At 34.5% G+C, this 25,428-nt stretch overlaps 1 protein-coding gene across 3 annotated transcripts; it reads right to left on the bottom strand.

Annotated features, from left to right (window-relative positions):
- LOC18443796 (uncharacterized) lies at window positions 1-14,274 on the bottom strand. Of its 3 annotated transcripts, none has more exons than XR_966976.3 (7): window positions 13,701-14,274; window positions 11,188-11,262; window positions 10,580-11,096; window positions 9,104-9,483; window positions 1,872-2,086; window positions 1,318-1,465; window positions 1-357 (listed from the first exon to the last, which is right to left on the bottom strand). XR_966976.3 is itself a non-coding variant. In XM_011628597.3 (6 exons), the coding sequence occupies exons 1-6, from the start codon at window positions 14,154-14,156 to the stop codon at window positions 1,438-1,440; spliced, it is 1,671 nt and encodes a 556-aa protein (XP_011626899.1). In that variant the 5' UTR covers window positions 14,157-14,274; the 3' UTR covers window positions 1,149-1,437. The 3 variants fall into 3 exon arrangements, 1 of the variants encoding a protein (XP_011626899.1); XR_016051420.1 differs by lacking the exon at window positions 1-357 and adding an exon at window positions 666-839; XM_011628597.3 differs by lacking the exon at window positions 1-357 and having other exon boundaries at window positions 1,149-1,465.
- Window positions 14,275-25,428: the final 11,154 nt, after the last annotated feature.

The raw sequence follows: 25,428 nt of genomic DNA, 5'->3' as shown, positions 1-25,428 counted from the left end.
TGATCAAAATACCCCTGAAAGGCATTATATTTTATCAAAAAATTATTTTTAATATTTTTTATAGGTGCGCCCAAATGAGAAGATGACACGTACCAAATTTCATATTCATACAATTTGTATAAAAAAAACTAAAAATAAAATACTTTCAAACGTCGGATCTAAGATTAAACGGTGAGTGGCTCTCTTGATCAAAATTGGACGGCTGGATGGTAGGAGGAGGATCGAACTTCTATGCTGTAGGGGAAGCATAGAAACCTTTCCCTAAATATAAACATGATATTTAGTGTGTACATGATACTCGGCCGGCGAGTTGAGTCCAGGATCCCACATTCAAATGATGATTGCTCAATTACATCCCTGGTACCCATCAAAGCCCAAAGAAGAGGTCATAAACGGGCACTCAATTCATCCAAAGCAAAATCTAAAGACATCCAAGGTGCAAAAAGCAAATGGAGAGAGAGAGAGAGAGAGAGAGAGAGAGAGAGAGAGAGAGAGAGAGAGAGCATTGGCCGGTACACATGTCATGTAAAACTTCTGCAGATTCGAAAGCCCAAAGCTCAGAAGGACCGCACAAAACCAATCAATCCATTGCTTACTTTTGAGCACTTTTAATAAACACTAGGCAAGAAACTCACTTGATATGGAATAAGATCAAAGAAACAGTATAATCACAAAAGAACTATATTATTTCTTAATTGGTAAAAGAGAAAATGTATCACTTAGACATTGAACGGTCCTTATTATTCAGAGACCTACAAATGCTTTGGACAAAGGGTTCAGATGTAGTTTGGTAAAATGCCTGGGCATGACCAACATAGGATGTGGTTGTTATTTCCAAGCTGTGGTATAGCAAATTAGAAAATCCATTCCAGATAGGTTATTTGATGATGAAGTACATGCCCATGCTAGTGATTAGGATACAAGAACACATGAACAATCCAAATGCTCACTTCAAATGCTAGAATACATGTAAAGTAAGTTTTACTGGTTCAGACCAGAACCATTTATGGAATAATTCAAAGACAGTTGTATGTGCATATCTCATCCACAGTGTTTGAAAAACAAGACAGAACTTTTCATATTCTTTTTAGTCTTTAAATAGCCTATATGATTCAACCAATTGATAGATAAATTTTCACTTCCTCAGCTTTCACAAAAGAAAAGAAAGATTTTATTTTCTTTTTCTTTGATTAGTAATTGGCAAAAGAGAGAGATCGTCAATATCGATCAAACATCTGACATTGTGTTCTAGATTTAGGAAGAAAAGATGTAAATTTCTAAACTAAGTAAACTTCGATTCTGCTGATTTCAACTCACCTTTGCATTCACTTGACAAGAAGTAGGGCACGGACATCTACATTGAGGGGAGTTCATGGCCCATATCTGACCAATCACATGGTGCGTGTTATCCCCGTTCTCCATGTCTCGGGTTTCTTGCTATTGGTAAAGAGCACATGATCCTTTTCTACATTGTGGGCCATTGTGCATGTTAATATTGGAGTATAAAATACCAATTTTTTTATTAGTAGTACTATAAACGAATGGATGGTTTTCCATAGTCCAAAGGGGTCATCCAAGAAATGATGTGATGGAGAGGCAATGGAGCCCATCATGTAGGTCATGTACTGTTATGCTGGATCCAAAACCCTCAACATCACTGTCCATTTTATTGGACCATGATGACCCAAATAAACTATGCTCTTTCATAGTCCATTAGATTATAGTTATTACAACACATTGTTTTCTTTTCATTTGGCAGTTCAATGAATGAATGAACTTGGGAGATAGTGTTGCTCATCAAGACCTTGACCAATCAAGCCTAGGCCCGAATCATTACAACAGATTATTTTTACTGTCATAAAAGGATTCACCTGAAGTGGTCATATCCAGTAATTGCCTTGTTACATCTGTAACAGAAAACTTTCGTACAATTTCGACACACCATCTTATTGCATCCATCGATTTTTGATATTGCCATGTTGCATGACGGGCACTGCTTTGCAATACGGCGTATCACCTTAAGACTGCGAAGCTCATTGAACTTTTCGAGCAGTTTACGCCTGTGCTTAACACCCTGCATAAGAACCTGCATACAAAATAAACTTTTACTGACCATATATATGTCGCTGTGTGTGTGTGTGTGTGTGAATGTGTCTCTGCATGTGCGCACATTCAAACTTCTGATGTTCCTATAAGATCACTTATGCTCTCCTCCGTCAAAAACCACTTTTAAGGTGTGCAACGGAAACCAAAATAGTTCCATATCATGATCCTCCACATAAGATTTGGTTTGGAGCACCACAGAAAGCTCCAATTTCCTAATATCTGTTGTCCGCCTAAAATGGAGCATTATTGGAGCGCCAAAAAATTATTTTTGTAAGAAAATCATTTTTGGAGTGGCTCCTCCATGTAAGATTTGATTTGGAGCTCCAAATCCCTGGATCCATAGTCGATTATAATGCATGGCTCAGAGTTGCTTGTGACAGTGGCAATGGATTTGTGGCAACTTTAATGATCCTTTTTTCTTTTTTCAAGGAATTTTTTGTTGAGAGGAGACTGATTTGGGACCATTTTGGATCGCTGTTAATGTTCGTAGAGGGAAATCAAAATTTTTGGGAATTTTGATTCTTTAGCTCCAAATCAAACTTTATTTTGGAGAAGCCACTCATAAAACGCTCCTCTCAAAAAAAGAAAAAATGATTTGGAGCTCTGAGAATGCTCCAAATTTATTCCAACCAAAATCAAATTTGGGCTGTCCATTCTGTATGTATTGTATATCTAAGGGATTTGGATCTCCAAATCAAATATTGTTTGGAGGATCATTACCTAGAGGTGATTTAAAACTTTTTTGGTTCCTCATATACCTCAAAGTGGATTTTGAAGTGGGGGAACATCATAATGTCCCCAGAGGAACATCCAAATTTCATAACAACATCATACAATGTCCCTAGAAGAACATCAAAAGATTATCCTATATATATTTTATACATGGGGAATCTTTTGGCACTCAGGAATGCAAAAAAAGATGTTTCCCCCACCTCAAAAACCACTTTTGAGGTAGATGAGTACAAGAAACACTGAAAATCATATCTACATCATGATCCCCCAAGTAAGATTAGTTTGGAGCTCAGAAAAGGCTTCAAATCCTTCAGGTTCACCTTGTATTCAAATGGAAGGCCCATACCCCATTTTGGCTTGGCAGTATACTTAGAGCACTTAGGAGCTCCAAGTCTTTTCCTTTTCTAGAGAGGAGACACACTTGGAATTTCTTTGCGTACCTTATCCACCTCAAAAGTGTTCTCTTAATATATATATATATATATATATATATATATATATATATATATATATATATATATATATATATATATATAAAGGTTTATGTTAGGGTGCTCACACTATGGAGTAATTTATCATTGTAATCAAAAAAATTGAACACTTAAATACCATTGCTTTGTACATGGAGTTTTTTTTTAGTAAGGGTATTTTTGGTCATTAGGAAGGGTGTGATGTTATTCACCTGGGGTGTGACATCACCCTCAAGAAGCACACTAGTGACATTTAATGCTCTATGTAGGTGATGCCACACCCCATATGGATGGCGTTACACCCCTCCTAATGACAAAAAATACCCTTACTAAAAAAAAGCTTCATGAACAAAACAAAGGTATATAATTTTGTTGAGTACAATGATAAATTACTCCATAGTATGAACACCCTAACATATATATATATATATATATATATATATATATATATATATAGGAAAAAGATAAAGTGTGTAGCCTAGTGTAAATGAGCTAAATGCAACAACGGCTCAGATTGAATCTGGGCCGATCTGATGATCACGGATGTTCGGTAATGTTTGAATTTTAATTTCTTTTCTACAAATCCAAATCAATTGAAATTTTAGGCGTGTGCTCTTCAAAAATAGGGGAATCTACAAAAAACATTTTACATGAAAAAATTGACCAAAATATCCCCGCAAAATATTTTGGTCAATTTTTTTCTAGTAAAATATTTTTTTAATATTTTCGTAGATTCACCTATTTTTGAAGAACACACGCCTAAAATTTCAAGTGATTTGGATTTTTAGAAAAAAATTAAAATTTAAACGCTACTGGACACTACCGGGCACCCATAATCGTCAGATCGGCCCAGATTCAATCGGGTTCGTTGTCACATTTAGCCAATCTACACTAGGCTGCGCACCATATCCTTATTCATATATATATATATATATATATATATATATATATAGGAAGATACTACAAAATGACTATAGGCGAAAAATGAACAGTGATTTCGTCTACCCTCATCACCATCCAAACTTCATCGCGCAGTCACAGTTGGCCGGTAGTGTTTCAATTTTCATTTTTTTTTTTACTAATTAGAATGATCTAAAATTTGGAGTGTGTATATCTTAGTGAGGCGCACCTAATAAAAATATGAAAAAAATAATTCGTAAAATATAAATTGACCAAAATACCCCCAAATATTTATGGGGGTATTTTGGTCAATTTATATTTTACGAATTATTTTTTTCATATTTTATTAAGTGCGCATCACTAAGATGTATGCACGCTCCAAATTTCAGTAATTTGGATTTGTAGAAAAAATTAAAATTAAAACACTACCAAACAACTGTGACCGTGCGATGAAGTTTGGATGGTAATGAGGATAGGCGAAATCATTGTTCATTTTCTTCTATAGGCGTTGGGAAGAGTTTTCCATATATATATATATATATATATATATATATATATATATATATATGGAGGAAAAGTATTGTGGCATCTATTTACAAGAACAAAGGAGACATACAAAATTGTGCAAACTATCGAGGGATCAAGCTTATGAGCCATACTATGAAGCTCTAGGAGAGAGTCATTGAGCAACGACTAAAGCATGAAACAAGTGTATCTGAAAACCAATTTGGTTTTATGTCAGGAAGGTCAACAACTGAGGCTATTTTCCTACTTAGGCAACTGATTGAGAAGTTTAGAACGAAGGAAAAAGACCTCTACACGGTCTTTATTGATCTAGAGAAAGCTTATGATAGAGTACCTCAAGATTTGATTTGGCAGGTGTTGGAAAAGAAAGGTGTCTCTAGACATTACATCGACTTGGTGAGAGATATGTACGATGGAGCGCTAACTAGTGTACTACGAACAACTAGTAGAGAGACAAGTGAGTTTTCAGTGATAATAGGTCTACATCAAAGGTTAACATTGAGTTCGTACCTCTTTGTCTCAGTTACTTAGATAGGCACCTACAAGATGAGGTACTATGGTGCATGTTGTTCGCAGATGACATCGTTTTCATTTGTTGATTGATGAGACCTAAAATGGCATCAACACAAAGTTAGAACTTTGAAGGGATTGTCTAGAATCCAAAGGTTTTAAAATTAGTTGGACTAAGAGTATATGAAGTGCATGTTTAGTAATAATAGAGTAGAGACGAGGAAGTAGTCAAGATTGATGGCCAAGAAGTACAAAAAGACCGCACTTTCGATATCTTGGGTTGATAATCCAGGAAAATGGAGAGTAAAGAGGAAGATATTGCACATAGAATTAGAGCTGGGTGGGCGAAGTGGAGATGTGAAACTAGAATTTTATGTGATCGCCGCAGATCAATGAGGCTAAAGAGCAAGTTCTATAGGATAGTGGTGCGACCAGCTTTGTTCTATTGTGCAGAATGTTGGGTCGACAAAAAACAATATATCCATAGAATTAGTGTAGCAGAGATGAGGATGTTGAGATGGATGAGTGAAAAGACAAGACGGGATAGAATTCGAAATGAATCTATTCGAGAGAATTTAGGCGTGGCACCAATAGGCGATTAAATGAGAAAGTATAGACTTAGGTGGATTGGCCATATGTGGTGCCGACCAAGTATAACTCCTGTTAGGAGGTGCAAGTTAATTCAAGTGGAAAGACTAAAAATGCCAAGGGGTAGGCCCAAAAGGATGTGGTTGGAAGTAGTTTGAAAAGATATGAGGATTTATGATGTCATTTGAGGATATGGCCTTTAATAAAGTAGAATGGAGAACCAGGATTCATGTAGTCGACCCCAATTAATTGGGAAAAGGTTAATTATACATTGTCCATCCATCATATCCTTTTCCCAATTTATTGGGGTCGGGTATATATATACATTCCTAAAGTTTTTTCTTTCATCTCCATCAAAAGGCCGTAGGTGGAAAAACTATAAAGCTCACAATCTATGGTTGCAAGAGAAAAACCGCTAACCAACTTTTTTTCAAAAGATCTTCGCCTCTTAAAAAAAATTTTACCTTTTATTTTCAAGTTTTCAACTCCATCTTAAGGACGATCCCGATTTGAATTTTTTTTCAAACTCTGTCTTGTGCTTTCGAAAACTTTAATTGTTTGTTAAAATCGTAACCCGACAGCCTTTGCTTCCAAAGCACCTCCCCCTAAAAAATGAAGGAGTTGGAGCAGCCGCCCATAATGATGAATATGTCGGGTCCCACATAAAAGGATGAACCCTTAGTCCAAAAGAGGAGCAGTCGAGCAGAAGTGAGAGGAGAAAGAGGCCAAACCACACCTCACCTAAACCTCTCACCCAAACATCCAACACTTCTAGCCTTAAACATTGGCCTTCCAACCACACCAACCTATAGCCTGGACTTTAGGACCATCAAGGGTAGAAGGCGTATTTACTTAGTCGGAGAAATTCTTCGTTTTCTCTTCTAAAACCACTTTCAAATCACATTTCAAACTACTGAGAATTTTGTTTTCCTTGGAATCTGACATCATGATCTAAGCTGGCCAACAAATGGAGCTCTTAATGCTTGCCCATAAGACTGGGCTAAGCTCATCTCCATGTCCTAGAGACCATAAGAACCACTGACCGACTGCTATTAGATGTCCAAGTCACTACTTTGCTTCAAAAATCCTTTTGTTCAACTCTGTACTTCTCTAACTCTACGGGTTAGGTTTCTACTTCTTTGCAGCTTAACTAGCCCGAAATGTGCGACACAAGCGATAGAGAGGGGCAACTGCAGACATCCTATTTTTTTGGCTGCCCAAAACTCTAAAAACCATAGGAATTTGGCCTCGAATTTTCCAAGACATATTCCAAACAAATCCTAGTTTCTGCACCATCCAAACACCCTATTTTGAACTTAAACTACACTAGGGACCATACTGCACTTGTACACCCAAGTACACCCTACTCCCATACACCAAACACCCCATTAGGCCCCATCATTAATTAGACTCCTAGTTAATTAAAGCCTAAGCCCTCCTTAACAAACCTTAAACATAGGAAACCCTAGAATTACCTATTTAGGCTAAGCCCCTTTAAAACCTACCTAATTAAGACAAACTACCCTTAAGCCCATCATAAAACCTTCCAAAACTACGTAAGCCCTAGATTAGGAGTCCCTAACTTGATTAGACCCTAATTACTTTTGACTAGCCATAAACCCTATTTGACCCACAATTTATAAAAATCAAAATTTAGTTTATCTAAGTGGGTCATTAGCACAACATAACCCCTAGGAAACCCCCATTTTTAGGCCTCATTTTACCCCAACTTAAAAACCTCATTTACCTCTTTAAACCTCACTTTACCCCTCTTCCCTTCTTTGGAAATGCATACAATGAGACTATTTACTTTTGATATAAGGAGCTTACAATCATCATTGACCATTAGATTTGAAATCGGGTGATTGAGAATGTACATTGGTTGGGCACAAAGTCCAAAATAAAATTTCTCGAATGTTGTCATATAGTTTCATCTTATTAGATTTCACATCCAATGTTTAAAAGTAATTGTAACTTCCTTGTACCAAAAATGGTCTCATAGTGTACAATCCCCCTTCTTTACCACCTATTCCCTTTTGGGATGTGAGAAAGGGAGAACCCATTAAAAAGACCAATCACCTTGAACTTGGAAGAGAGAGGGAAAACCTAGTCTACCTATGCCAATCCCTCATTACATTCACACCCTCAAAACCTTAAGAATTATAGGTTCAACAAAACGCTAGCTCTAGGCGTCCACAGTGGTCCATATCGCCTTGAAAACCCTCGCTGACTCAAGAGCATCTCTGGCTCATCTCTCTAAATCAACAATAGGAACGGTCTCCACGCAACGACACTTCTGACTCCGGTTGCCAATTTCAGGTGCTAGGCCTATGGGCCCGGCTTCGTTTACAAGTAAGCCCACATCTTTTCTTCCTTTCCTTTTTTTTCTTCATTTTTTATATTTTATTCTATTTCTTTATTTTCTTATTGTTTTATTTCTAAGGAATTTTCCAAAATTCCCCTTGTTTTTCCTATTTTTTCCAAAATTATCTTCTTTTTTTATTCTAAGCGATTTTTTGCCGGCATGCTAGTGGACCACCAAAGAAGGTACTGTAATGTCATCTTCCTTCTGTGGTCCATAACTTGATGGAACCCCTTTTTCTACCTATGATCAATGGAGTTTAAACACGAAATGGGACGGATATTGTATTTCTCTACAAGATTCACGTGTAAACAAGTTGTCCACACGTAGACACGCATAAACATGTACACGATTCAACCTTCACAAAAACAAAATTGTTTATGAGAGGAGAAGTACCAAAAGGTAAAATAAAATTACAACAAAGAAAAACCGGAATCGGTAAATTGCAACATATCCAATTCTTGTGAGTCTATGCTGAGCAACAAAGAAACATAACAGCTTTCATAAGTCAAAACTAAAAATATTCTAGGTTATTAATCAGGAAACAAATGGAATAAGATTATCAAGAAACTCCAGATTGTGTAGGATATCTATTTTTCATTTTCTTTTTCTTTTAGAATTGAAGTAATGTATTTAACTCAATAGAAAATTATTAGCAGAAAGGATTACTTTCGTATCCATTTATTGTGGTCATTTTCAGACATAGCTTTTGAATATATTGGCGAATCCAGTTTCAATCAAAGAATTTCTCAAAGAACGCACATTATCGTAGTTTGTTGAATAGCATGATAGTGAAGCAAAATCTCCATATATCAAACCACCTAGAATAAGATTAGAACCAAAAGGATGAAACCAAAATAAAAGTATAAAAAAAGATGGATAAATCTGAGGCCAATCTCGAATGGCATACCTTCAAAATACTGGTCTTGTAATCCATGCATGATGTTCCTATGTGACGTCGCTTCCAACAAAGACTGCAAAAGCGGAAGAAGGACATCGCACATTGGACATGGTTGTCCTCATCTTTTAAGCAAGCAGTTCCGCATCTCGGGCAATACTCTACATCAGGCATAGTGTCTAAAGTCTTTTGTAGCAACAAGGACTCCCATCTTTTGAATGCCTCCTCACTCAACAAGAGATTCAATAGTCCAGGAGGGAGAAGACTTCCGCATTTTGCATCAGGGCAGATTAACTTGCTCACTTCCCCTTCTTTCACATGCATGTTTGAGTATATTTTCATACATTTGTGGCAGAAGAAGTGTTGGCAAGGTAATCTGATGAACTCTGTACCTGATAAGAAGTGAAAGAAACCCAGATTCTCATAGAAACAAAGCAACAAAAAATGTGAATCTCTGATAGGACTAGCGGTGAATAGTAATAACATTTTGAATGGAAATACACATGCATAGCCTTACAACTCAAATCCACAAGAGTATTTTCAAATGGTGGAACTTTTACTACATTGCAAAATTGACTTCCTCAGGACCACATGTCGACAGAGATGCATTGCATTCTTATGCAATTGGGTTATGGAAGTTACATGGGATAATATTTGCATCAAGCATGTGTGGCATATCAACTAAGTACACAGACTGGCTATTTGCAAAGGACAATCCAATTTTTAGGAATATGGTCTTTCTTTTCTTTGCTCAGTACTCACAACTCTCTACTCACTATTCACTAAAGGATGAGGTTTCTATGCGTCAGCCAACTCATACTGTACATATGCCGGCCCCCTCTAAAACCACCTTAAAGATGGATTTTTAATCCAAAATTTTAAGGACTCATGATTTAGGTTAAGATGATGATAAATATGAAAAAAAATAAAATTTTTTACATCTAAAATGTGAATTTTTTGAGAAAAATTTACACCGAATAAGCGCCATGAATTTTTTACAACGTCCATCTTAAAGATGGACGTTGGTGAGTCAGCAGGCTCTTGCACTCGCTGACTCACAAACAACTTCTCCATAAATGAGCATGCAGCACTGGTCAGTGTGTAATGAACTGTTGATACCCATAGTGTGCATGGATGAGGTTGTTCTAGCTTTTTTGTTTTTGGCATACTCTTATCTTATGACGTGGTTTCTTTTTATTCCTGGTATGTACTTTTTGGGATCTTACCCTTCTCATTCTAAAGATGGTACACATTGTTTTAAAATGCGGCTGCATAATATGCGCTCCATTCTGCATATGCAGGAAAATGTGATGCGCCTGCATATGCGGCACATCACCCTTATTTTAAAACTTGCCACGTTCCAATGCATTATGTTATAATAGTTTTTCTTTATTGGTTACAGTTGAAGCATTCTCACCGAGTGACATACTGCTCTCAAACTTCAAGATTAGATGATAAAAAATATGTAAAAAAAAAGAAGATACTTACCTACATAATCGCCAAAACAGATGGCACAAGTATGCAATGATTTACAAAATTTTTCACGATTGAAACTCATCAATAAGGAAATATCACCCTCTGGTGAGGTGCACCCTGAAATGGCACGCCCATCTCCAGCATTCAACATGGGATATGGACCTAATGTGACCTCTCTATCAAAACCCAAATGGGGGAGAGAAGACACATGAAGCCACTCAGCCCATTGATATACCACCACTTGCCCAGGTTGGTCTCCCCATATAGAGTCTAGCATGCAACAGAGATCATAAATCCTTGAAGAATCCAACCATTGAACATATATAGCGAAATGAGGAGGACGATGGCTTGGATACGTTTGAGGCAATAAGCAAGTTAAAACAACTGGGGGGAGATGCTGAACTTTGAGGATGTTCAAACTATTAGTGTCACTTGTGGTGGCATTCTCTCTAAGCTGATATCCCTCAGTAGTTGAATGGAGTTTCGCAGAGAGGGAGAGGTCATCAGATGCTTCAAGGCAAATTTGAATCTGCAAAACCCACAAGTTTGTGAATTCCTTTTTATACAAGTGTGTTTCTCTGAAATACACATATCTAAAGTTTCCTTGGGTTTGGAGAGACCTGAAGTGCACGCATTTCTCCATCCATATGAAAGACAGAAACGTCCTCCCCGTAGATTGCCTTTAAGGCCAATAACTGCAGAAAAAGTGATGGCAACCAGAAATTAGTTATAAGGCTAGTAGCAGATATACGCTTGTACTGTTTGAGATGCTAAATGCCATCCTTGAGAATTTTTTCTCCTTCACAGTTGACAACAATTTGAAGAACAAAGTGGGCCCATCATTAGAAGTCAAACAATGACAACACATATTGTAAACTAAATAATGAAATGCAGAGAACCCAATCGGTATTTGGATTGTAATTTTATAATTAAAAGATCAGCAGAAGATATTCAGCTATCTGTTTTTGGTAAAAAAGAAGACCGCAATTCAAAGGGGTGACATAGCATTTCAATTAACAAAATCACTTTCCGTTGATCCCACAATCAAATTTGCAATCACCATGTAGCAGCTATTATCATATTAGTAACCGACCACATCAGTAACCAATGGATGGTAAGTCCAGGTAGACCACCTTTATAAGATCTAAAGGAAGCCAAAAGACTACCACATGGTTTCGGTCTACAATCTGAGACAGCACCCATAATAGCAGGGCATCAACGAGTGAACTTAGTTTTCTGAGCCAATAAAACCTCTTGAAAATATTTAGGGTTGCACTTGAGAAGAACTTACAACAGATTAATTTGCCACTTGGTGATAATTGTGGTGATGGTCAAAGGAATAGGCTGCTTCTAACGCAACTTCTACAATAAGAAAGAAAGGACCTCATGAAACCTTCTATTTCATAATGTGCTACCTAAAATGGATGCTGTACTACCCAAGGTAAATGAAGCATAAAGTTCAAATACTGCTCCCTGGCAAATTAAGTTGACAAAGATACGTTGCAAGTTAATTCATCGAAACAAAAAACGATGCTTCCTAGCAATCACCCGCATTTGTATCACAAAGAGTCATCATTTATGGCTCAAGATCAATTGATATCAAGATTCTTCTAGTGAAATAAAAGTTAACATTCATAAAGTTCTAGGCATATCACCCGCACATTCCAAGATTAACGACGACATAGAAGGCCAAAAATGTCTCGTAACTTGCAAGTTGAAGAAACCAGAATATGTAGTAGATCAGGGAACAATGTGGAACCAATAATAAAGAGCACTCAAGTAGATCACATTTCAGCTGAAGAATCCATCAGAGGTTAAAAGTTAAAACATAGAACATAGAAAGAATAAGAAGAAGAAACATAGAACATAGGGAGTTGCAACTTAAAAGCATAAGATCCCAGCTAATGCATAGTTTGGGTGCAATCTAGGAGTCAGGCATTGGCATGATTGGTTACTGTGATGACTATTTCAACCTTACATGCCTAGTTTGACTCCCACCGCTGACATATAAAACACTCCCAATTGAAAGAATATTTGGTGCAATCCCTCATAGTGTTCAAGGACTTGGACAAGTCAGCTCGGACTCGACTGAGTAACTTGGCCTAGGCCCTCTGCCCAGCCGAGTTTACGTGTACAACTCGCCCTTCTAAAGATCACTTGCAAAATTCACAAATTTTGTTACAAAATCACTAGTATGATTTAGAAATATGTTCTGTATATTTTTAAGTTTTCTCTGATGATTTGTGAGTTTTTCTCATTATATTTTTTTAATTATTATTATTTTTTGAAATATAAATAATGCAATATTGATAGAAATATTATAATAAATAACATATTGAATGAGAAAATATGACTGTCTTTCATTTTATACTATGCGATTGAATATTAGACATATGCTTGTGACATGAGCAATTGTTTATGTGATATTTAAAAAATGCAAAAAAATTTAATGATATGTAATATAATTCAATATTATTTAAATTAATAATTAATAGATAAATCTAATTACCTAATTTTAATTAGGTGTATTATAAAATTATAACACTGAAATGATATGAATTATAATACTATAAATACAATAAATTTTTTTTAAAACACATATTATAATTATATCAAGTTAATTATAAATAACTATAAACTTATAAATGAATAAATAATAACCATTGCCATGATTATAATTATATTGTATTATATATAGATTTCGCATATTTTTTAAGACAATATAAAAAAGTGACACGTTTCTTAAGTTAATATCAAATCCAGAACGTCCAAAATAAAATGGACAGTATAGAACATCACAATCTCGTTTAGTTTTTGCAATTTTTAATTATTTTAAATAATCCTTTACATTTTTATTTTGGATTTTAAGCCTATGTAGGTGTGGTGCAGGACTTAGACTAGTCCACCGAGTAATTCGGCTTGGCCATGGCCGAGTTTGCTCAGTCCACAAAAAGATTAGAAAGCAAAATTGGGTGTAATAGTAATAAAAAGAATAAACTGAAATCAACAAGAATGAACAAAGTATACTGATCCTCAAAATATGAAGAATCCAAAGTTCGGCGTCATACTTCCATCCACAAACAAAAACAGAGGAAAAGTGCAAATCCCAAATTCAGTTAAAATCACGGCATACCTCTTCATCTTGCTCCCGGTCATTGTTTCTTAATTGTTCTTCTGATAACTGCAGCTCCTCGAAACCAGCCGAAAGCTCCTTCAACCTGTTAAAAATCCCTTCTAGGCCTGGTACCTCATTGTTGCCTTTATCTTTCAAGGGCTCGGTCTGATCACTGGAGTCAAGCTCTTCCCCAACTACAGAAGACCCATTAATAGAAGAACCATCATAGTCAGAGTGATTGGTTTTTTGAGAGTTTTCAACAGGGGATCCATAACAAGAGTTAGATTGCCTCAAAGGCCTTCCGCCTCTCTTATTTGATAGTTTTTGTGGGACTTCTCTGATTATCTGTGACATGGCTATTGAGAAACCAGCCTGCAGCCAAGAATTTAAGAGGGGAATTGAAGGTGGGTCTTCTTCAAAAGCATTTATCTTTGAGTTGGATGAGGACCATCCCTCATTGCACGTCTCAGCCATGCCCTTTTAGAGAGAGAGTGTGAGTTTTAGAGAGAGAGAGAGAGCGGCGTAAGGGACATTAGCTTCAAAGAGTTTCAGCAAAAGGGTGCGGTTCAACCGCCTTCTAACAAATTTAGTTGCGAAAGTTGAAGAACCTTTTTGTAATTTAAAAATATGTGAGGGAGTATGGGGTTTATTGTTTTTCGCCACGTAGACCGCGCTCTCGAGAGCACACAATAATTACTTACTTGTGCGAAAAATCTGCAACACCAGACAATTATCTTCGTGATCCATTGCAGAATCGGCCCTTTTTCGTCAAGAGGTGGCAATGGACCCGACCCGGAACACGACAAGTAGACCCGACTTTGGATCCGAGTGTGTGTTCAAATTTTGGACCTCAATACTATTTGGGTTTGGGTCTGAGTCCGGGTCTAGCTGGACACGACCCATACTAGTAGTGTAGTCATAAGGTATATGATAGTAATCATGTGTCTTTAAACATGCTAGAAAAAAAATAAAATCATATTCATTAAGGTATCCGATGGTAGAACAAAAAAAGAGAGAAAATAATAATAATAATAATAATAATAATAAGCTTATAGTGGCGACTGTGGATTCGACCAAACCTGACAGGTCCAAATATGGGTCTAAATTTTAAACCTGAATATTATTGGCATCTGAGTCTAGGTCCAACCGAACCCGACCCATTGCCCTACGGTTTTATCAGCGTGGCATGCCAGCAGCTAAGTATACATGGTATACGTGCTCATCTTTTTACTAAAAGATTTCTTGCTCTCACACGGGAGTAAAAGATTTTCTACTCCCACTGGAGTATACTAACTATTTTAAAAAGTATATCTAACCTTGCCTTTATCTTCTCATATTATTTTCAATATTAAAAGGTACATACTATTTGGAACGAATAACATCCCTATTTCTCATCAATTAAGTTTTCCATTAGATAATAGGGAATCTCCTAATTCATATTTCATCGAAGAGATTTATCTTCCTATATGTGAGTCGCGTGCTCAGTCTCATATATTCTCTTTTTTTTATAAATTTATTTTTATTGTGATTTTCTAAAGATTACAATTTATATAATAGTTCATTTATAAAAATATTAATTATAATTATATATGGAATAATATATCATTCACAACTTTTCAAATTACAAAAGGTTAATGTTAGAGTGAGCTATCAATAGTGGATTTATTAAATATAGGGTATTTTTTTAAAAAAATGTTACTCATGTCTTGCTCATCAAGTAAGGATTTTTTTGTAAATATCACTTAAAAATAATGAGTATTTTTATCATTTTTATAAGAGATAAAGTTGAAATTTTTACTAAAGGACAAAGGGTTTTTGTGTAAATATCACTTAAAAATAATGACTACTTTTATCATTTTTATAAGAGATAAAATTGAAATTTTTACTAAATGACAAAGGTAATTTTATAAAAATTTTGGCATTTTTTATAAAATTTTTTAATTTACCTTTATTTAATGATTAAGTCACACATTAAAACATCTTTTAAACAAAAATAATGTTTCTTTTAATAAATACACACATCACAACTCATCTTAACATTAACTTGTATTTTGATGAATTATTCACTCTAGACATACCTATTATATATTATATATATTAGATTAAGCGTTTAATAATGCAGGCACAATAGTCATCGAACCTTTTAATTGGATACATCTACCTTTCTTGATAATGTATTCGTGAATTAGGGCGCTTGAATGGGTAATAATCCTTCTCTTGTAACTGTGGGAGTAGTCAGCTTCAATGGAGCTTTGGATCCTCAGTGGCTTCTTCAACTTCTACTCGATGTAAAGCATCATACCATTGTGGTTGCTCACCAAGCCTTACATCTCGACTTTCATTAGTACACTGCTTTCTAGATCAGTGCATCGATATGCGCTGATCTAGAAACATATCGGATTTTTTTATTACAGAGAGCTGCTATAATACACTAATCCCTCTCTTAAGGGCATGTAACTGATCATGTACACTGTATGCCTCAGCCAAATACATCTTAGGTAAGTTCTTATATCAAATCTTCCTATTAGCAATATCATTTTGTTGAGTTGTCAAAAACTAATGCTAGCGCCCCTTGGTCCCCTTTATCTAAGAATTCATTGAATTCTTTCGACACAGATTGTTCGTATTGAATTTTCACTATTTATATTAAAATTATCCTCTACAAGTTGAACTCTTTGAAGTACCTAAATGTTTCATATTTACTTTTGTTTTCTGTACACAAACTTCTTTTTCCTTCATACAAATCATTCACATAAAGTCCCTCTTCAATTTTCTCTGCACAAACTTCTTTTTCCTCATTTTGTTTACCTTGACAACATGGCTTCCTTTGTTATCTCGATAATCAAGGTAAGGCCTGACCTTTCTTTGATCTGGTGGATTTGTATTACTCCTCTCTTATTTTTGTGACTTTGTGGTCGAAATTCTTCATTATTTTTGGGTCTTCTTATACCATGATGTCATCTTTTACCGCAAGTCCTCCGCAACTATCAGTAAACAAGGCTTCATTACAGTCCTCTGTATTCTTGGATCTACAATTTAGTTTAAGAGAAAAATTGATGACATTGTGACAGTAAAGTGAGACAAGGAGATAATCTAATTTAGTTTCAAATGGAATTCAACCTAACATTAAAGTGACAATACATGAGAGAACTGGGGAGATGGCAAGCTCAATTGATCCTAAAAGAGATATGGATAAATTAATCAATTTTGTTTCAAGAACCAACAATTGTGTGGTTGTTTATACAATAGACATCTGTATTATAAATTTTTGAAATCTCAGGTTTGCTCTTTTGTTTAGTTTCCCTTTGAGATATAAGATGGCAATTGGTGATCCTGCAATTTGGGCAGCCAAAACTCTCTCTCTCTCTCTACAGTGGTTCTAACAATCGCCAACATTTTGTCAAAGAACCCAGAAACCTATTCTATGCGAAAATAAGATTGTGAATTAATTGACTAAAAATGAAAAAGGCAAGTACAAACTATTATATAAAGGGTGCAGTTGGCATACGGACGCATCCATAGGTGTAGCGGTAAGGTGCACCTTCAAATTTTATCATAGTATATAATTTTGATGTAAAATGTTCTTAGGATTATCTTAAAATCTATTTTTATATTTAATTATAAAATTTTAAATTTAAAAATTAATTAAAATCAAGTAGATCTATAAACATATGAAAATTTTGAAAATAGATGGTGTAGATAATATGTTGTAAAATGCACTATTTTTTAGACTTAATAATAGTTCTACATCTCAATGTCGAGATGATCAATCAAAAGGTTTTTCAACATTAAAACTACCTTTTCCGATGGATTTTGGAGGGGCATCCATAATTTTACATTATAAGGTAGCATCCTTATATCTTTATATAAACTTTTTCCTTATATAAATATGAGAAATAAAAGATAGAAATAGTCACATCATAAGAGCACAAATACTTATATAGTGCACTCTAAAAGGGCTATATTAACGGGCATGGCAAATTGAAAACTATCATATCAAAGACAATTACATTATCGAAAAAGTTCATATAAGGTTGCATGCAACCTTAAAATGTAGAATTACAGATGCACCTCAAAAATCTATCAAAAATGTTGTTTTAATGTTTGAAGAACCCTCTATTTGATCATCTCGACATTGAGATGTGTGAATATGAATATAACAAAAAAAAAAAAAAAAAAAAGAGAAGAAAAAAAAAGAAGCTTTTGAGTCTCATGAATAGTGATATTGCAACATAGTATTTAGACCGTCCATTTTCAAGATTTTCATATATTTATAGTTCTACTTGATTTTAACTGTTTTTGGATTTTAAAATTTTCTAATTAGATATGATTAAGATAATCCAAAAAAAAGTTTAAAACAAAATTACATATTATGATAAATTTTGGAGGTGGCCTTACTTAGATTGTTTACGATTGCAACTTTATAGAAACCACACCCTTACATTATAGATATTGATATAACCCTCTATAAAACCCAGTCTAGCAAAATTTTTAGATTAAATCTCAAGACTGAGACTGATATCACATGCCGATTCCCATCTCTACCCTACAACTAAACCACTATCCTGAAATAGAACTATAGAAGCAACATAATCTTCTCTAATTAAAAAGGGTATAACACCCAAAATCTCCACAGAAACCACTTCATAAGAAATTATCACTCATTTTGTGGGAGGTAGCGTCATAGCATTTCTCTCTCCAGGAACTCACTTTTCTCTATATAGAGACCTTGCCTATTTATGTAGGAGGCCCTTGCCTCTCTCTAGCGGAAACCGCATTTCCAATATGGTGATATAAAATAGGGAACCCATATTCATTTCTCATTCCTTCTATATATAATAGGTTAGAAATCCCATATCAGATAAGAAACTTCTTATAAATGTCACATATATCTCAAAATACATATAACTAAGAGTTCTAATCTAGTTGCGCTTTTTATTTCTTTCACTAATGTTAAGCTATTTATGGTAAGATTTTTATGGCCCAGGGATTTTGCCTATCAACATCTTTAACAATCTCTACTTTGATAGCAAAAGCATGTTTGTCGTGCTAACATCCATCAAATAGTTTTATGATTTATTCTTTTTTGTTAAATAAGTCCTATTGTCCTTCTTGCATAAAAAGATTAGTCTCACGGTCATATCTTTCCACCTCATACAACTTGCATATTTCACCATGTGTTTTTCTTCAACCAAATACATAGTTCAACTTGCATATTTCACCATGTGTTTTTCTTCAACCAAATACATAGTTCAAGTCATACAACTTGCATATTTCACCATGTGTTTTTCTTCAACCAAATACATAGTTCAAGTCATACAACTTGCATATTTCACCATGTGTTTTTCTTCAACCAAATACATAGTTCAAGTCTTGTAACCAACCATGTGCTCTAATAGCAAGCGGATACAAGAAACTTGAATATTGTATCCACCAAAATCATGTACTTAACCAACTAAAAACAAAATAAGCTATAAAGACGAGAAATATAGTACAGAAATACACACAAAAAAAATATAAAGATTTACATCGTTCACCTTAATGGGCTACATTCATGAGTATAGGAAACTGAAATCCACTAAATCGATGATAATGATATCACAAATTTTAGGACACAGGGTTACCTCTCTAATCCTCGACAAAACCCAATTGAGTACTTTTAAACTAGTATTTCTAACCAATTGAGAGTTATAACGGATTTTGTAGCATGGAGTTACCTCTCTAACCCCTTAACAAAATCTACTTGAGCAGCCCTTTTAAACCTGCTCTCTCGACCAACATGACATGTCAATCTCTCACATCTATGCCTCCACTAACCACTGTTAAAAAAAAAAACCTTGAGAGCAATCAAGACTGTCATCTACTAAAAAGCATACAACCCAAAGTCTCCGTAGAAACCACTTTACAAAAATTCAACCTACGGAGGTACTGTTGTGGCTTTTCCCTCTCTCTCTATATATATATATATATATATATATATATATATATATATATATATATATATATATATATATATATATATATATATATATATATATAGGAAAAGTCATTCCAACGCCTATAGATGAAAATGAATAGTGATTTCGTCTACTTTCATCACCGTCCAAATTTTATCGCGCAATCATGATTGTCTCGTAGTGTTTTATTTTTCATTTTTTTCTACAAATCGGAATGACCTGAAATTTGGAGAGTATGTACATCTTATTGAGGCGCATCTAATAAAAATATAAAAAAAAATTATCCGTAAATAAATTGACCAAAATACCCCAAATATTTTTGGGGGTATTTTGGTCAATTTGTTTCAATTGTAAAATATTTTTTTTATAATTTTTGAATATTCCCTTATTTTTGATGAATACACGCTCCAAATTTCAGGTCATTCCGATTAGTAGAAAAAAAAATTAAAAATGTAACACTATCGGATAATGGTGACGACGCGATAAACTTTGGACGGTGATGGGCGTAGGCGAAATCACTGTTCATTTTTGCCAATAGGTGTTGTGTAGTGTTTTCCATATATATATATATATATATATTTCATTTTTCAATTTTTTTTTCTACAAATCCAAATTACTTGAAAATTTAAACGTACATCCTACTAATTAAGGTTGTCACACATCAAGAATTTACAATACAGATATTCTTGAGATGTGACAGTCCAAAACATATATACAACTCTTGATAGGACAAATTTACAGTGGCGAGGTCTTACAAAGTAAATAAAGAAAGCTAGCACAACAACAATATCTTCCAAGGTTGATCTTGACTAGCACTCAAAATGAATCCGTAGTTATCCTGAAAAAATGTTTATCATAGTTTGATGAGTTTGGCTACTCAGTAAGTGACCATCATAATCCTAAAAATAATCATGGTTGGAAGATATCAATATTTTCCAAAAGGAGATATATTAACAGAAATGCATCAACAGTTTCACTTTCAATAAATCCATAATTAAGTATAATCCGAATAATTGAAATGCATATAACACTTTAACGGTAGTGCATAATTCAAAGGATTTCACAAAATACCCTACTGGCGTCCCAAGTAAGTCACCTATATACCTCATCAGCGTCCTGATGGGTTCACTTAATCCCTATCGGCGTCCCAGATAGGTCCACTTAATCCCTGCAGGTCCACTTATACCTCACCGGTGTACCGGATGAGTCCACTTAATCCCTACCGACGTCCCGGATAGGTCCACTTATACCTCACCGGCGAACCGGATGAGTCCACTTGCATACTTAAATTATTTCTAAATCTCTTTAAACATTCGAAAGCAGCAAATATCATGTACTCAACATATCACTGAAAATCATTAATATGAATTTCACTGAAATCATTAATAATAGTCACTTTCAATAACATTTCAAAAATAATCAATCAAATATTTTGGGCTCAAATTTAAAAAGGAGCAATTTGTAGAGACATTCTAGTATAATTGCCACTTTAATATGTATAGAAAAACTCTTATAGAAATTCAAGAATACGAAATTATCACAATTTATGGAATATCAATTCACAAATAAACATTTCACAACAATGCTATAATCAATTGCAAAAATATCAATTTTTAAATAATAAGGCAGTCATTTGCACATGAATTTTACAATGTCTAAATATAAAAAAAGCAGTAGAAAGAAATCTCACAATTTTAGTAAAAGCAGAATTATCACATTTATTTCTAATAATTTTACAGTATCTAAAATTTTCTAACAATCGACAAGAAAAATAAGTAAATTTATTTCTAAGAGTTTACAGCATTTAAAATTTCTAATATAGATAAAATATCACAATTTTTATTAAAAAGATTATTTTTCAAGATAATGAGGTCGCGTGAGAATAAAATTTATTGCGCCTAAAATTCATGATAATAAGTAGAAATAATTATTTCATTTTATTTTTAAAAAGAATGGATTATTTTTTGAGACAATGAGATCACTTACACACAAAGCTTATAAAATAAAGATCCTGGACGGAAATATCACTATTTATTAAAAACAGATTATTTTTCAGGAAGATGATGTCACTTACCTAAAAAATTTTGTGAGAGAGCTTCTGATAAAAATTGGGCTAGAGAGAAAGAGAGAGAGAAACCCCGCCTCTCGTATTTAAACTCTTACGACACCTTATAATAATATTTTATTAAGTTACACCTCATATACGAGGTGTAGCGTTTATATTACCTCTTATACACTTAAAGCCCACGTCCACTAGACGTGGCAAGGCAGCAGCAAACAAACAAACTCAAACTAAAAGCTTTGAAAATGGTGATGGTCCCTAAGGACTATCATGCTCATATGGACCATCACTTATTAAAATTTTTTTTTTTTTTTTTTGTTTGAAAGTTTAAGATTGTTACAAAGGTGCACTTAATTAAACTATTAAAAAAATAATTTGAAAAATATAAATTGATCAAAATATCCCTAAAATATTTCGGAGGTATTTTGGTCAATTTATATTTTTTTAATATTTTTATTAGATTCTAATATTTTTAAGAATATATGCTCAAATTTTCAAGTGATTTGGATTTGTATAAAAAAAATAAAAATTTAAATACAAAATGATATCGTGACCATTAAATGGGGTCCAGATTCAATCTAAGCTATTGGCTGGTATTGTAGCTGTCATCCCGTGGGTTGACAAGATCTTTTCCCTATATATATATATATATATGGGATAATCTAAACTTTACAACCCTTCAAATTACAAAGATTCAAGATAGAGATTTGTAAAGGGTGGATTTATTAATTTTGTAGTCTATTGTTTTAATAAAAAGTTACTTTTGTGGGGCAATTTTGTAAATATTACTACAAGATAAAGGGTACGTTTGTCATCTCCATAAAGAGTAAAATTGAAATTTTAACTGAAAGACAAGGGTACTCTACAAATAAAATTTCCGGATACTAACTACCAAAATACCATTGTATTTTTATGAAAATTTCAAATTTACTCTTGCTTAATGGTACAATTACTTATTTAAATAATTTTTTAATAAAAAATAATCATTATTTTGATAAATACACCCATCACAACCCCTTCTAACTTGAACCTTTGTATTTTGAAGGGTTTTTAACTCTAGACAAACCATATATATATATATATATATATATATATATATATATATATATATATATATATATATATATAGAAAAAGCTAGGATTAGCTTGATGCCAACCCAACTACGATAACATCGATCTGGATTTGACCTGGACTCAGGTCAGGTTCAAGTCATTTGGACGCGGATCCAATCCACGGGATCCGGATTATAAATAAATAAAAAAAAAATTTATTTTTTAAGCGGCAAAAGTTTATATAAAATTGATACCTTAAAATGTAGAATTAAGGTGCACCTCTAAAATCCTTAGCTTCTTTTGATGTTGGAAAAACATCTATTTGATCATCTCGACATTGAAATGTATAGATATGGAGAAAAAAAGAGATCTCAAGTCTTAAAAATAGTACATCTTGCAACACATTATCTGAACCATCGACTTTTTAGATTTTCATGCGTTTATAATTTTGCTTGATTTGAACCATTTTTAGAGTTTTGCAGGTTTTTTAAAGTAGAGATAAAAATAGGTTCTCATGACATCCAAAGAATTTTCGACACTAAAATTGCATCTCATGACAAAGTTTTAGGGTGCACCTGAATTTGATTGTTTTATACTAATCGATTCCAAGTTGGGTTGGGTCAGGTCAACCCCATCCTAGCCCTAGACCAGATCTGATAGGGTTCAAGCCGGACCTGGCCTAGCCCAGGTTGGGTCCAAGTCGCTTAGACTCGGACTCGACCTGCCAGGTGATACCTATATCAGGACCTGGACTTGGACCCAGTTCAGGTCGACTCAGTAACGACCTGATTGCCACCCCACTGCTTGACTAGTGGAATCTTTGGCGACTGTGCTTATGCTTTTCTCAATTGAGGTTTTATTCAAAGGAGAAGTTTTCATAGGCCTTGTCTCTCTTAAGGCTCCAATGCCATTAGCTGAAGAACAGAGGCATGGATTTTCTCTTTTCTGTAATAACTCCACTAAGAAGACCTGCAACTCCACTACTAGAGGATGGCGAAGATAAAGAGTTTACAAGTTGGGATTTTTTCTTCTTTGAAACAACTCCATTACGAAAATTTGTAACTTTATTACTAGAGGATGGTGAAGATAAAAAGTTCACAAGTTTGGGTTTTTGCTTTTTTGAAATAACTCAATCGCAGAGGAAGGTAAAGAAAAAGAGTTCGCAGGTTTGGGTTTGACCTCATGTAAAATAACTCCATTACCAACAGGCTTGGAAGGTGAGGTTGGGGTCACTGGTTTAAGCTGCTGCTCCTGTCTCATGATTCCATTGGTAGAAGGTGAAAGGGGAGTCACTGCTTTGGGTTTTTTCTTGTCTTCAGCAGCCGATGAGCCCTTGGTATTAATTATCTTAGTCTCACTGCTCTTAACTTTCTTATTCTCAGTGAGTCTATTCACAGATGTTCTAGAAACTTTCAGTGCTGGATTTTAATCAACGTGGGGTTTAATTTCGTATTGAATTTGGTTTTGGTGGAGAGAGAAGGCTTGTTGGGTTTAAGGGAGAGAGAAGGCTTGGGTTTGGTAGATAGAGATGGCTTGAGTATGGGGGAGATAAAAAAGTTTATTTCACCAGTCGATGTAATTTCAAGCGTGACGGTTGGCTTCTTTTTCTTCCTCTCATTGGAGCTTGAATTGACGATAGGGCTTTGGACTTGGACAGGGAACTCTGGTTTTCTGCTGAGAAGAGGACAGATGGGGTGCTTTCCTTTGGATTCAAAGGCATGTTTTCAGCCATAATTACAAAAGTCAAAGCAAGAACTAGTGGAAGCTCTGAGATTATGTGGAAGAAGCTTTTCTTCAGTTTCAAGGGAACATAATGAAGCTCTGGTAATGGCTTTCGCTGCTGAATGTCTCCTTATGCTGCTCCACAATACTTCATACTTTCAGAGCTATTGAAACATCACTCTTTTTCATCTGTTTATCCGCTATTAAAACACAGTGGACCAAAGCCATCCTAAAAAAATGTGCCAAATATAAAAATCGAAAATTATAATTTTCACAGCCATAAAGTCGAAAAATTTCAAATCTATAAAAAAATTGAAATACAGTTGGACAAACGTGCACATAAAAAGATATATCATGATAATATAAAATCCAAATATAAAGAAAGCAAGGCAATGCCTTTATTCAGATTTTTAAAAATTTGAATATCCAAATTTTGTTTGACATACCCAAATATAACCAAGGGTTAGTTATCTGGTTGGATTTTTTATTTTGTTTACCTAATCAAGATTTCTATGGGACGATGATTTTGCCTACCACGTCTCTAACATATATTTCGTTAAGCCTGTCTTGAACTCAATTTAATGATTCATTAGTCAATTTGACCATGGGGAAATATAAAGATCATATGGTGAATGGCTAGATTGTCCATGCCAATTTTTTTTCGCCGCAAAATTTGCATACATATTCTATTGGCCAAAAAGGAAATTTCAAGGGGCTCCAACATAAAGCTCAAAATACCACACAACCAATCTTAGTTAAGAGTACTTAAGTATGAATCAGAAACATTTTGGCAAGAAGCTTGATCTGAAACTGATAAACAAAATGCACAATGGAACGTAACAAGAGAAAGTAACACTTTTTTATTTGTACAAGAAAAACCTATAACTTTAGTATGACGAACTTTATTGCACAAAGAATTGAAAGCCCCTGTGAACAGGGGGTTCAGATCCAA

Source organism: Amborella trichopoda, chromosome 3 (assembly GCF_054954075.1).
Source record: "Amborella trichopoda isolate Santa Cruz 75 chromosome 3, AtrichopodaSantaCruz75HAP2 v2.0, whole genome shotgun sequence".
Classification (NCBI taxonomy): domain Eukaryota; kingdom Viridiplantae; phylum Streptophyta; class Magnoliopsida; order Amborellales; family Amborellaceae; genus Amborella; species Amborella trichopoda.
Note: the sequence above shows the minus strand (reverse complement) of the source record. Positions and strands in the feature narration are given on the sequence as shown.

Bases quoted from the DNA above. Each gene is read 5' to 3' on its own strand.
- LOC18443796 (XM_011628597.3), bottom strand. From the start codon at position 14,156: ATGGCTGAGACGTGCAATGAGGGATGGTCCTCATCCAACTCAAAGATA. The intron at 11,263-13,700 runs GTATGCCGTGAT...CTTTTTCTGCAG, and splicing joins ACCGGGAGCAAGATGAAGAG to TTATTGGCCTTAAAGGCAAT. The intron at 9,484-10,579 runs GTAAGTATCTTC...ACTTCTTATCAG, and splicing joins CTGTTTTGGCGATTATGTAG to GTACAGAGTTCATCAGATTA.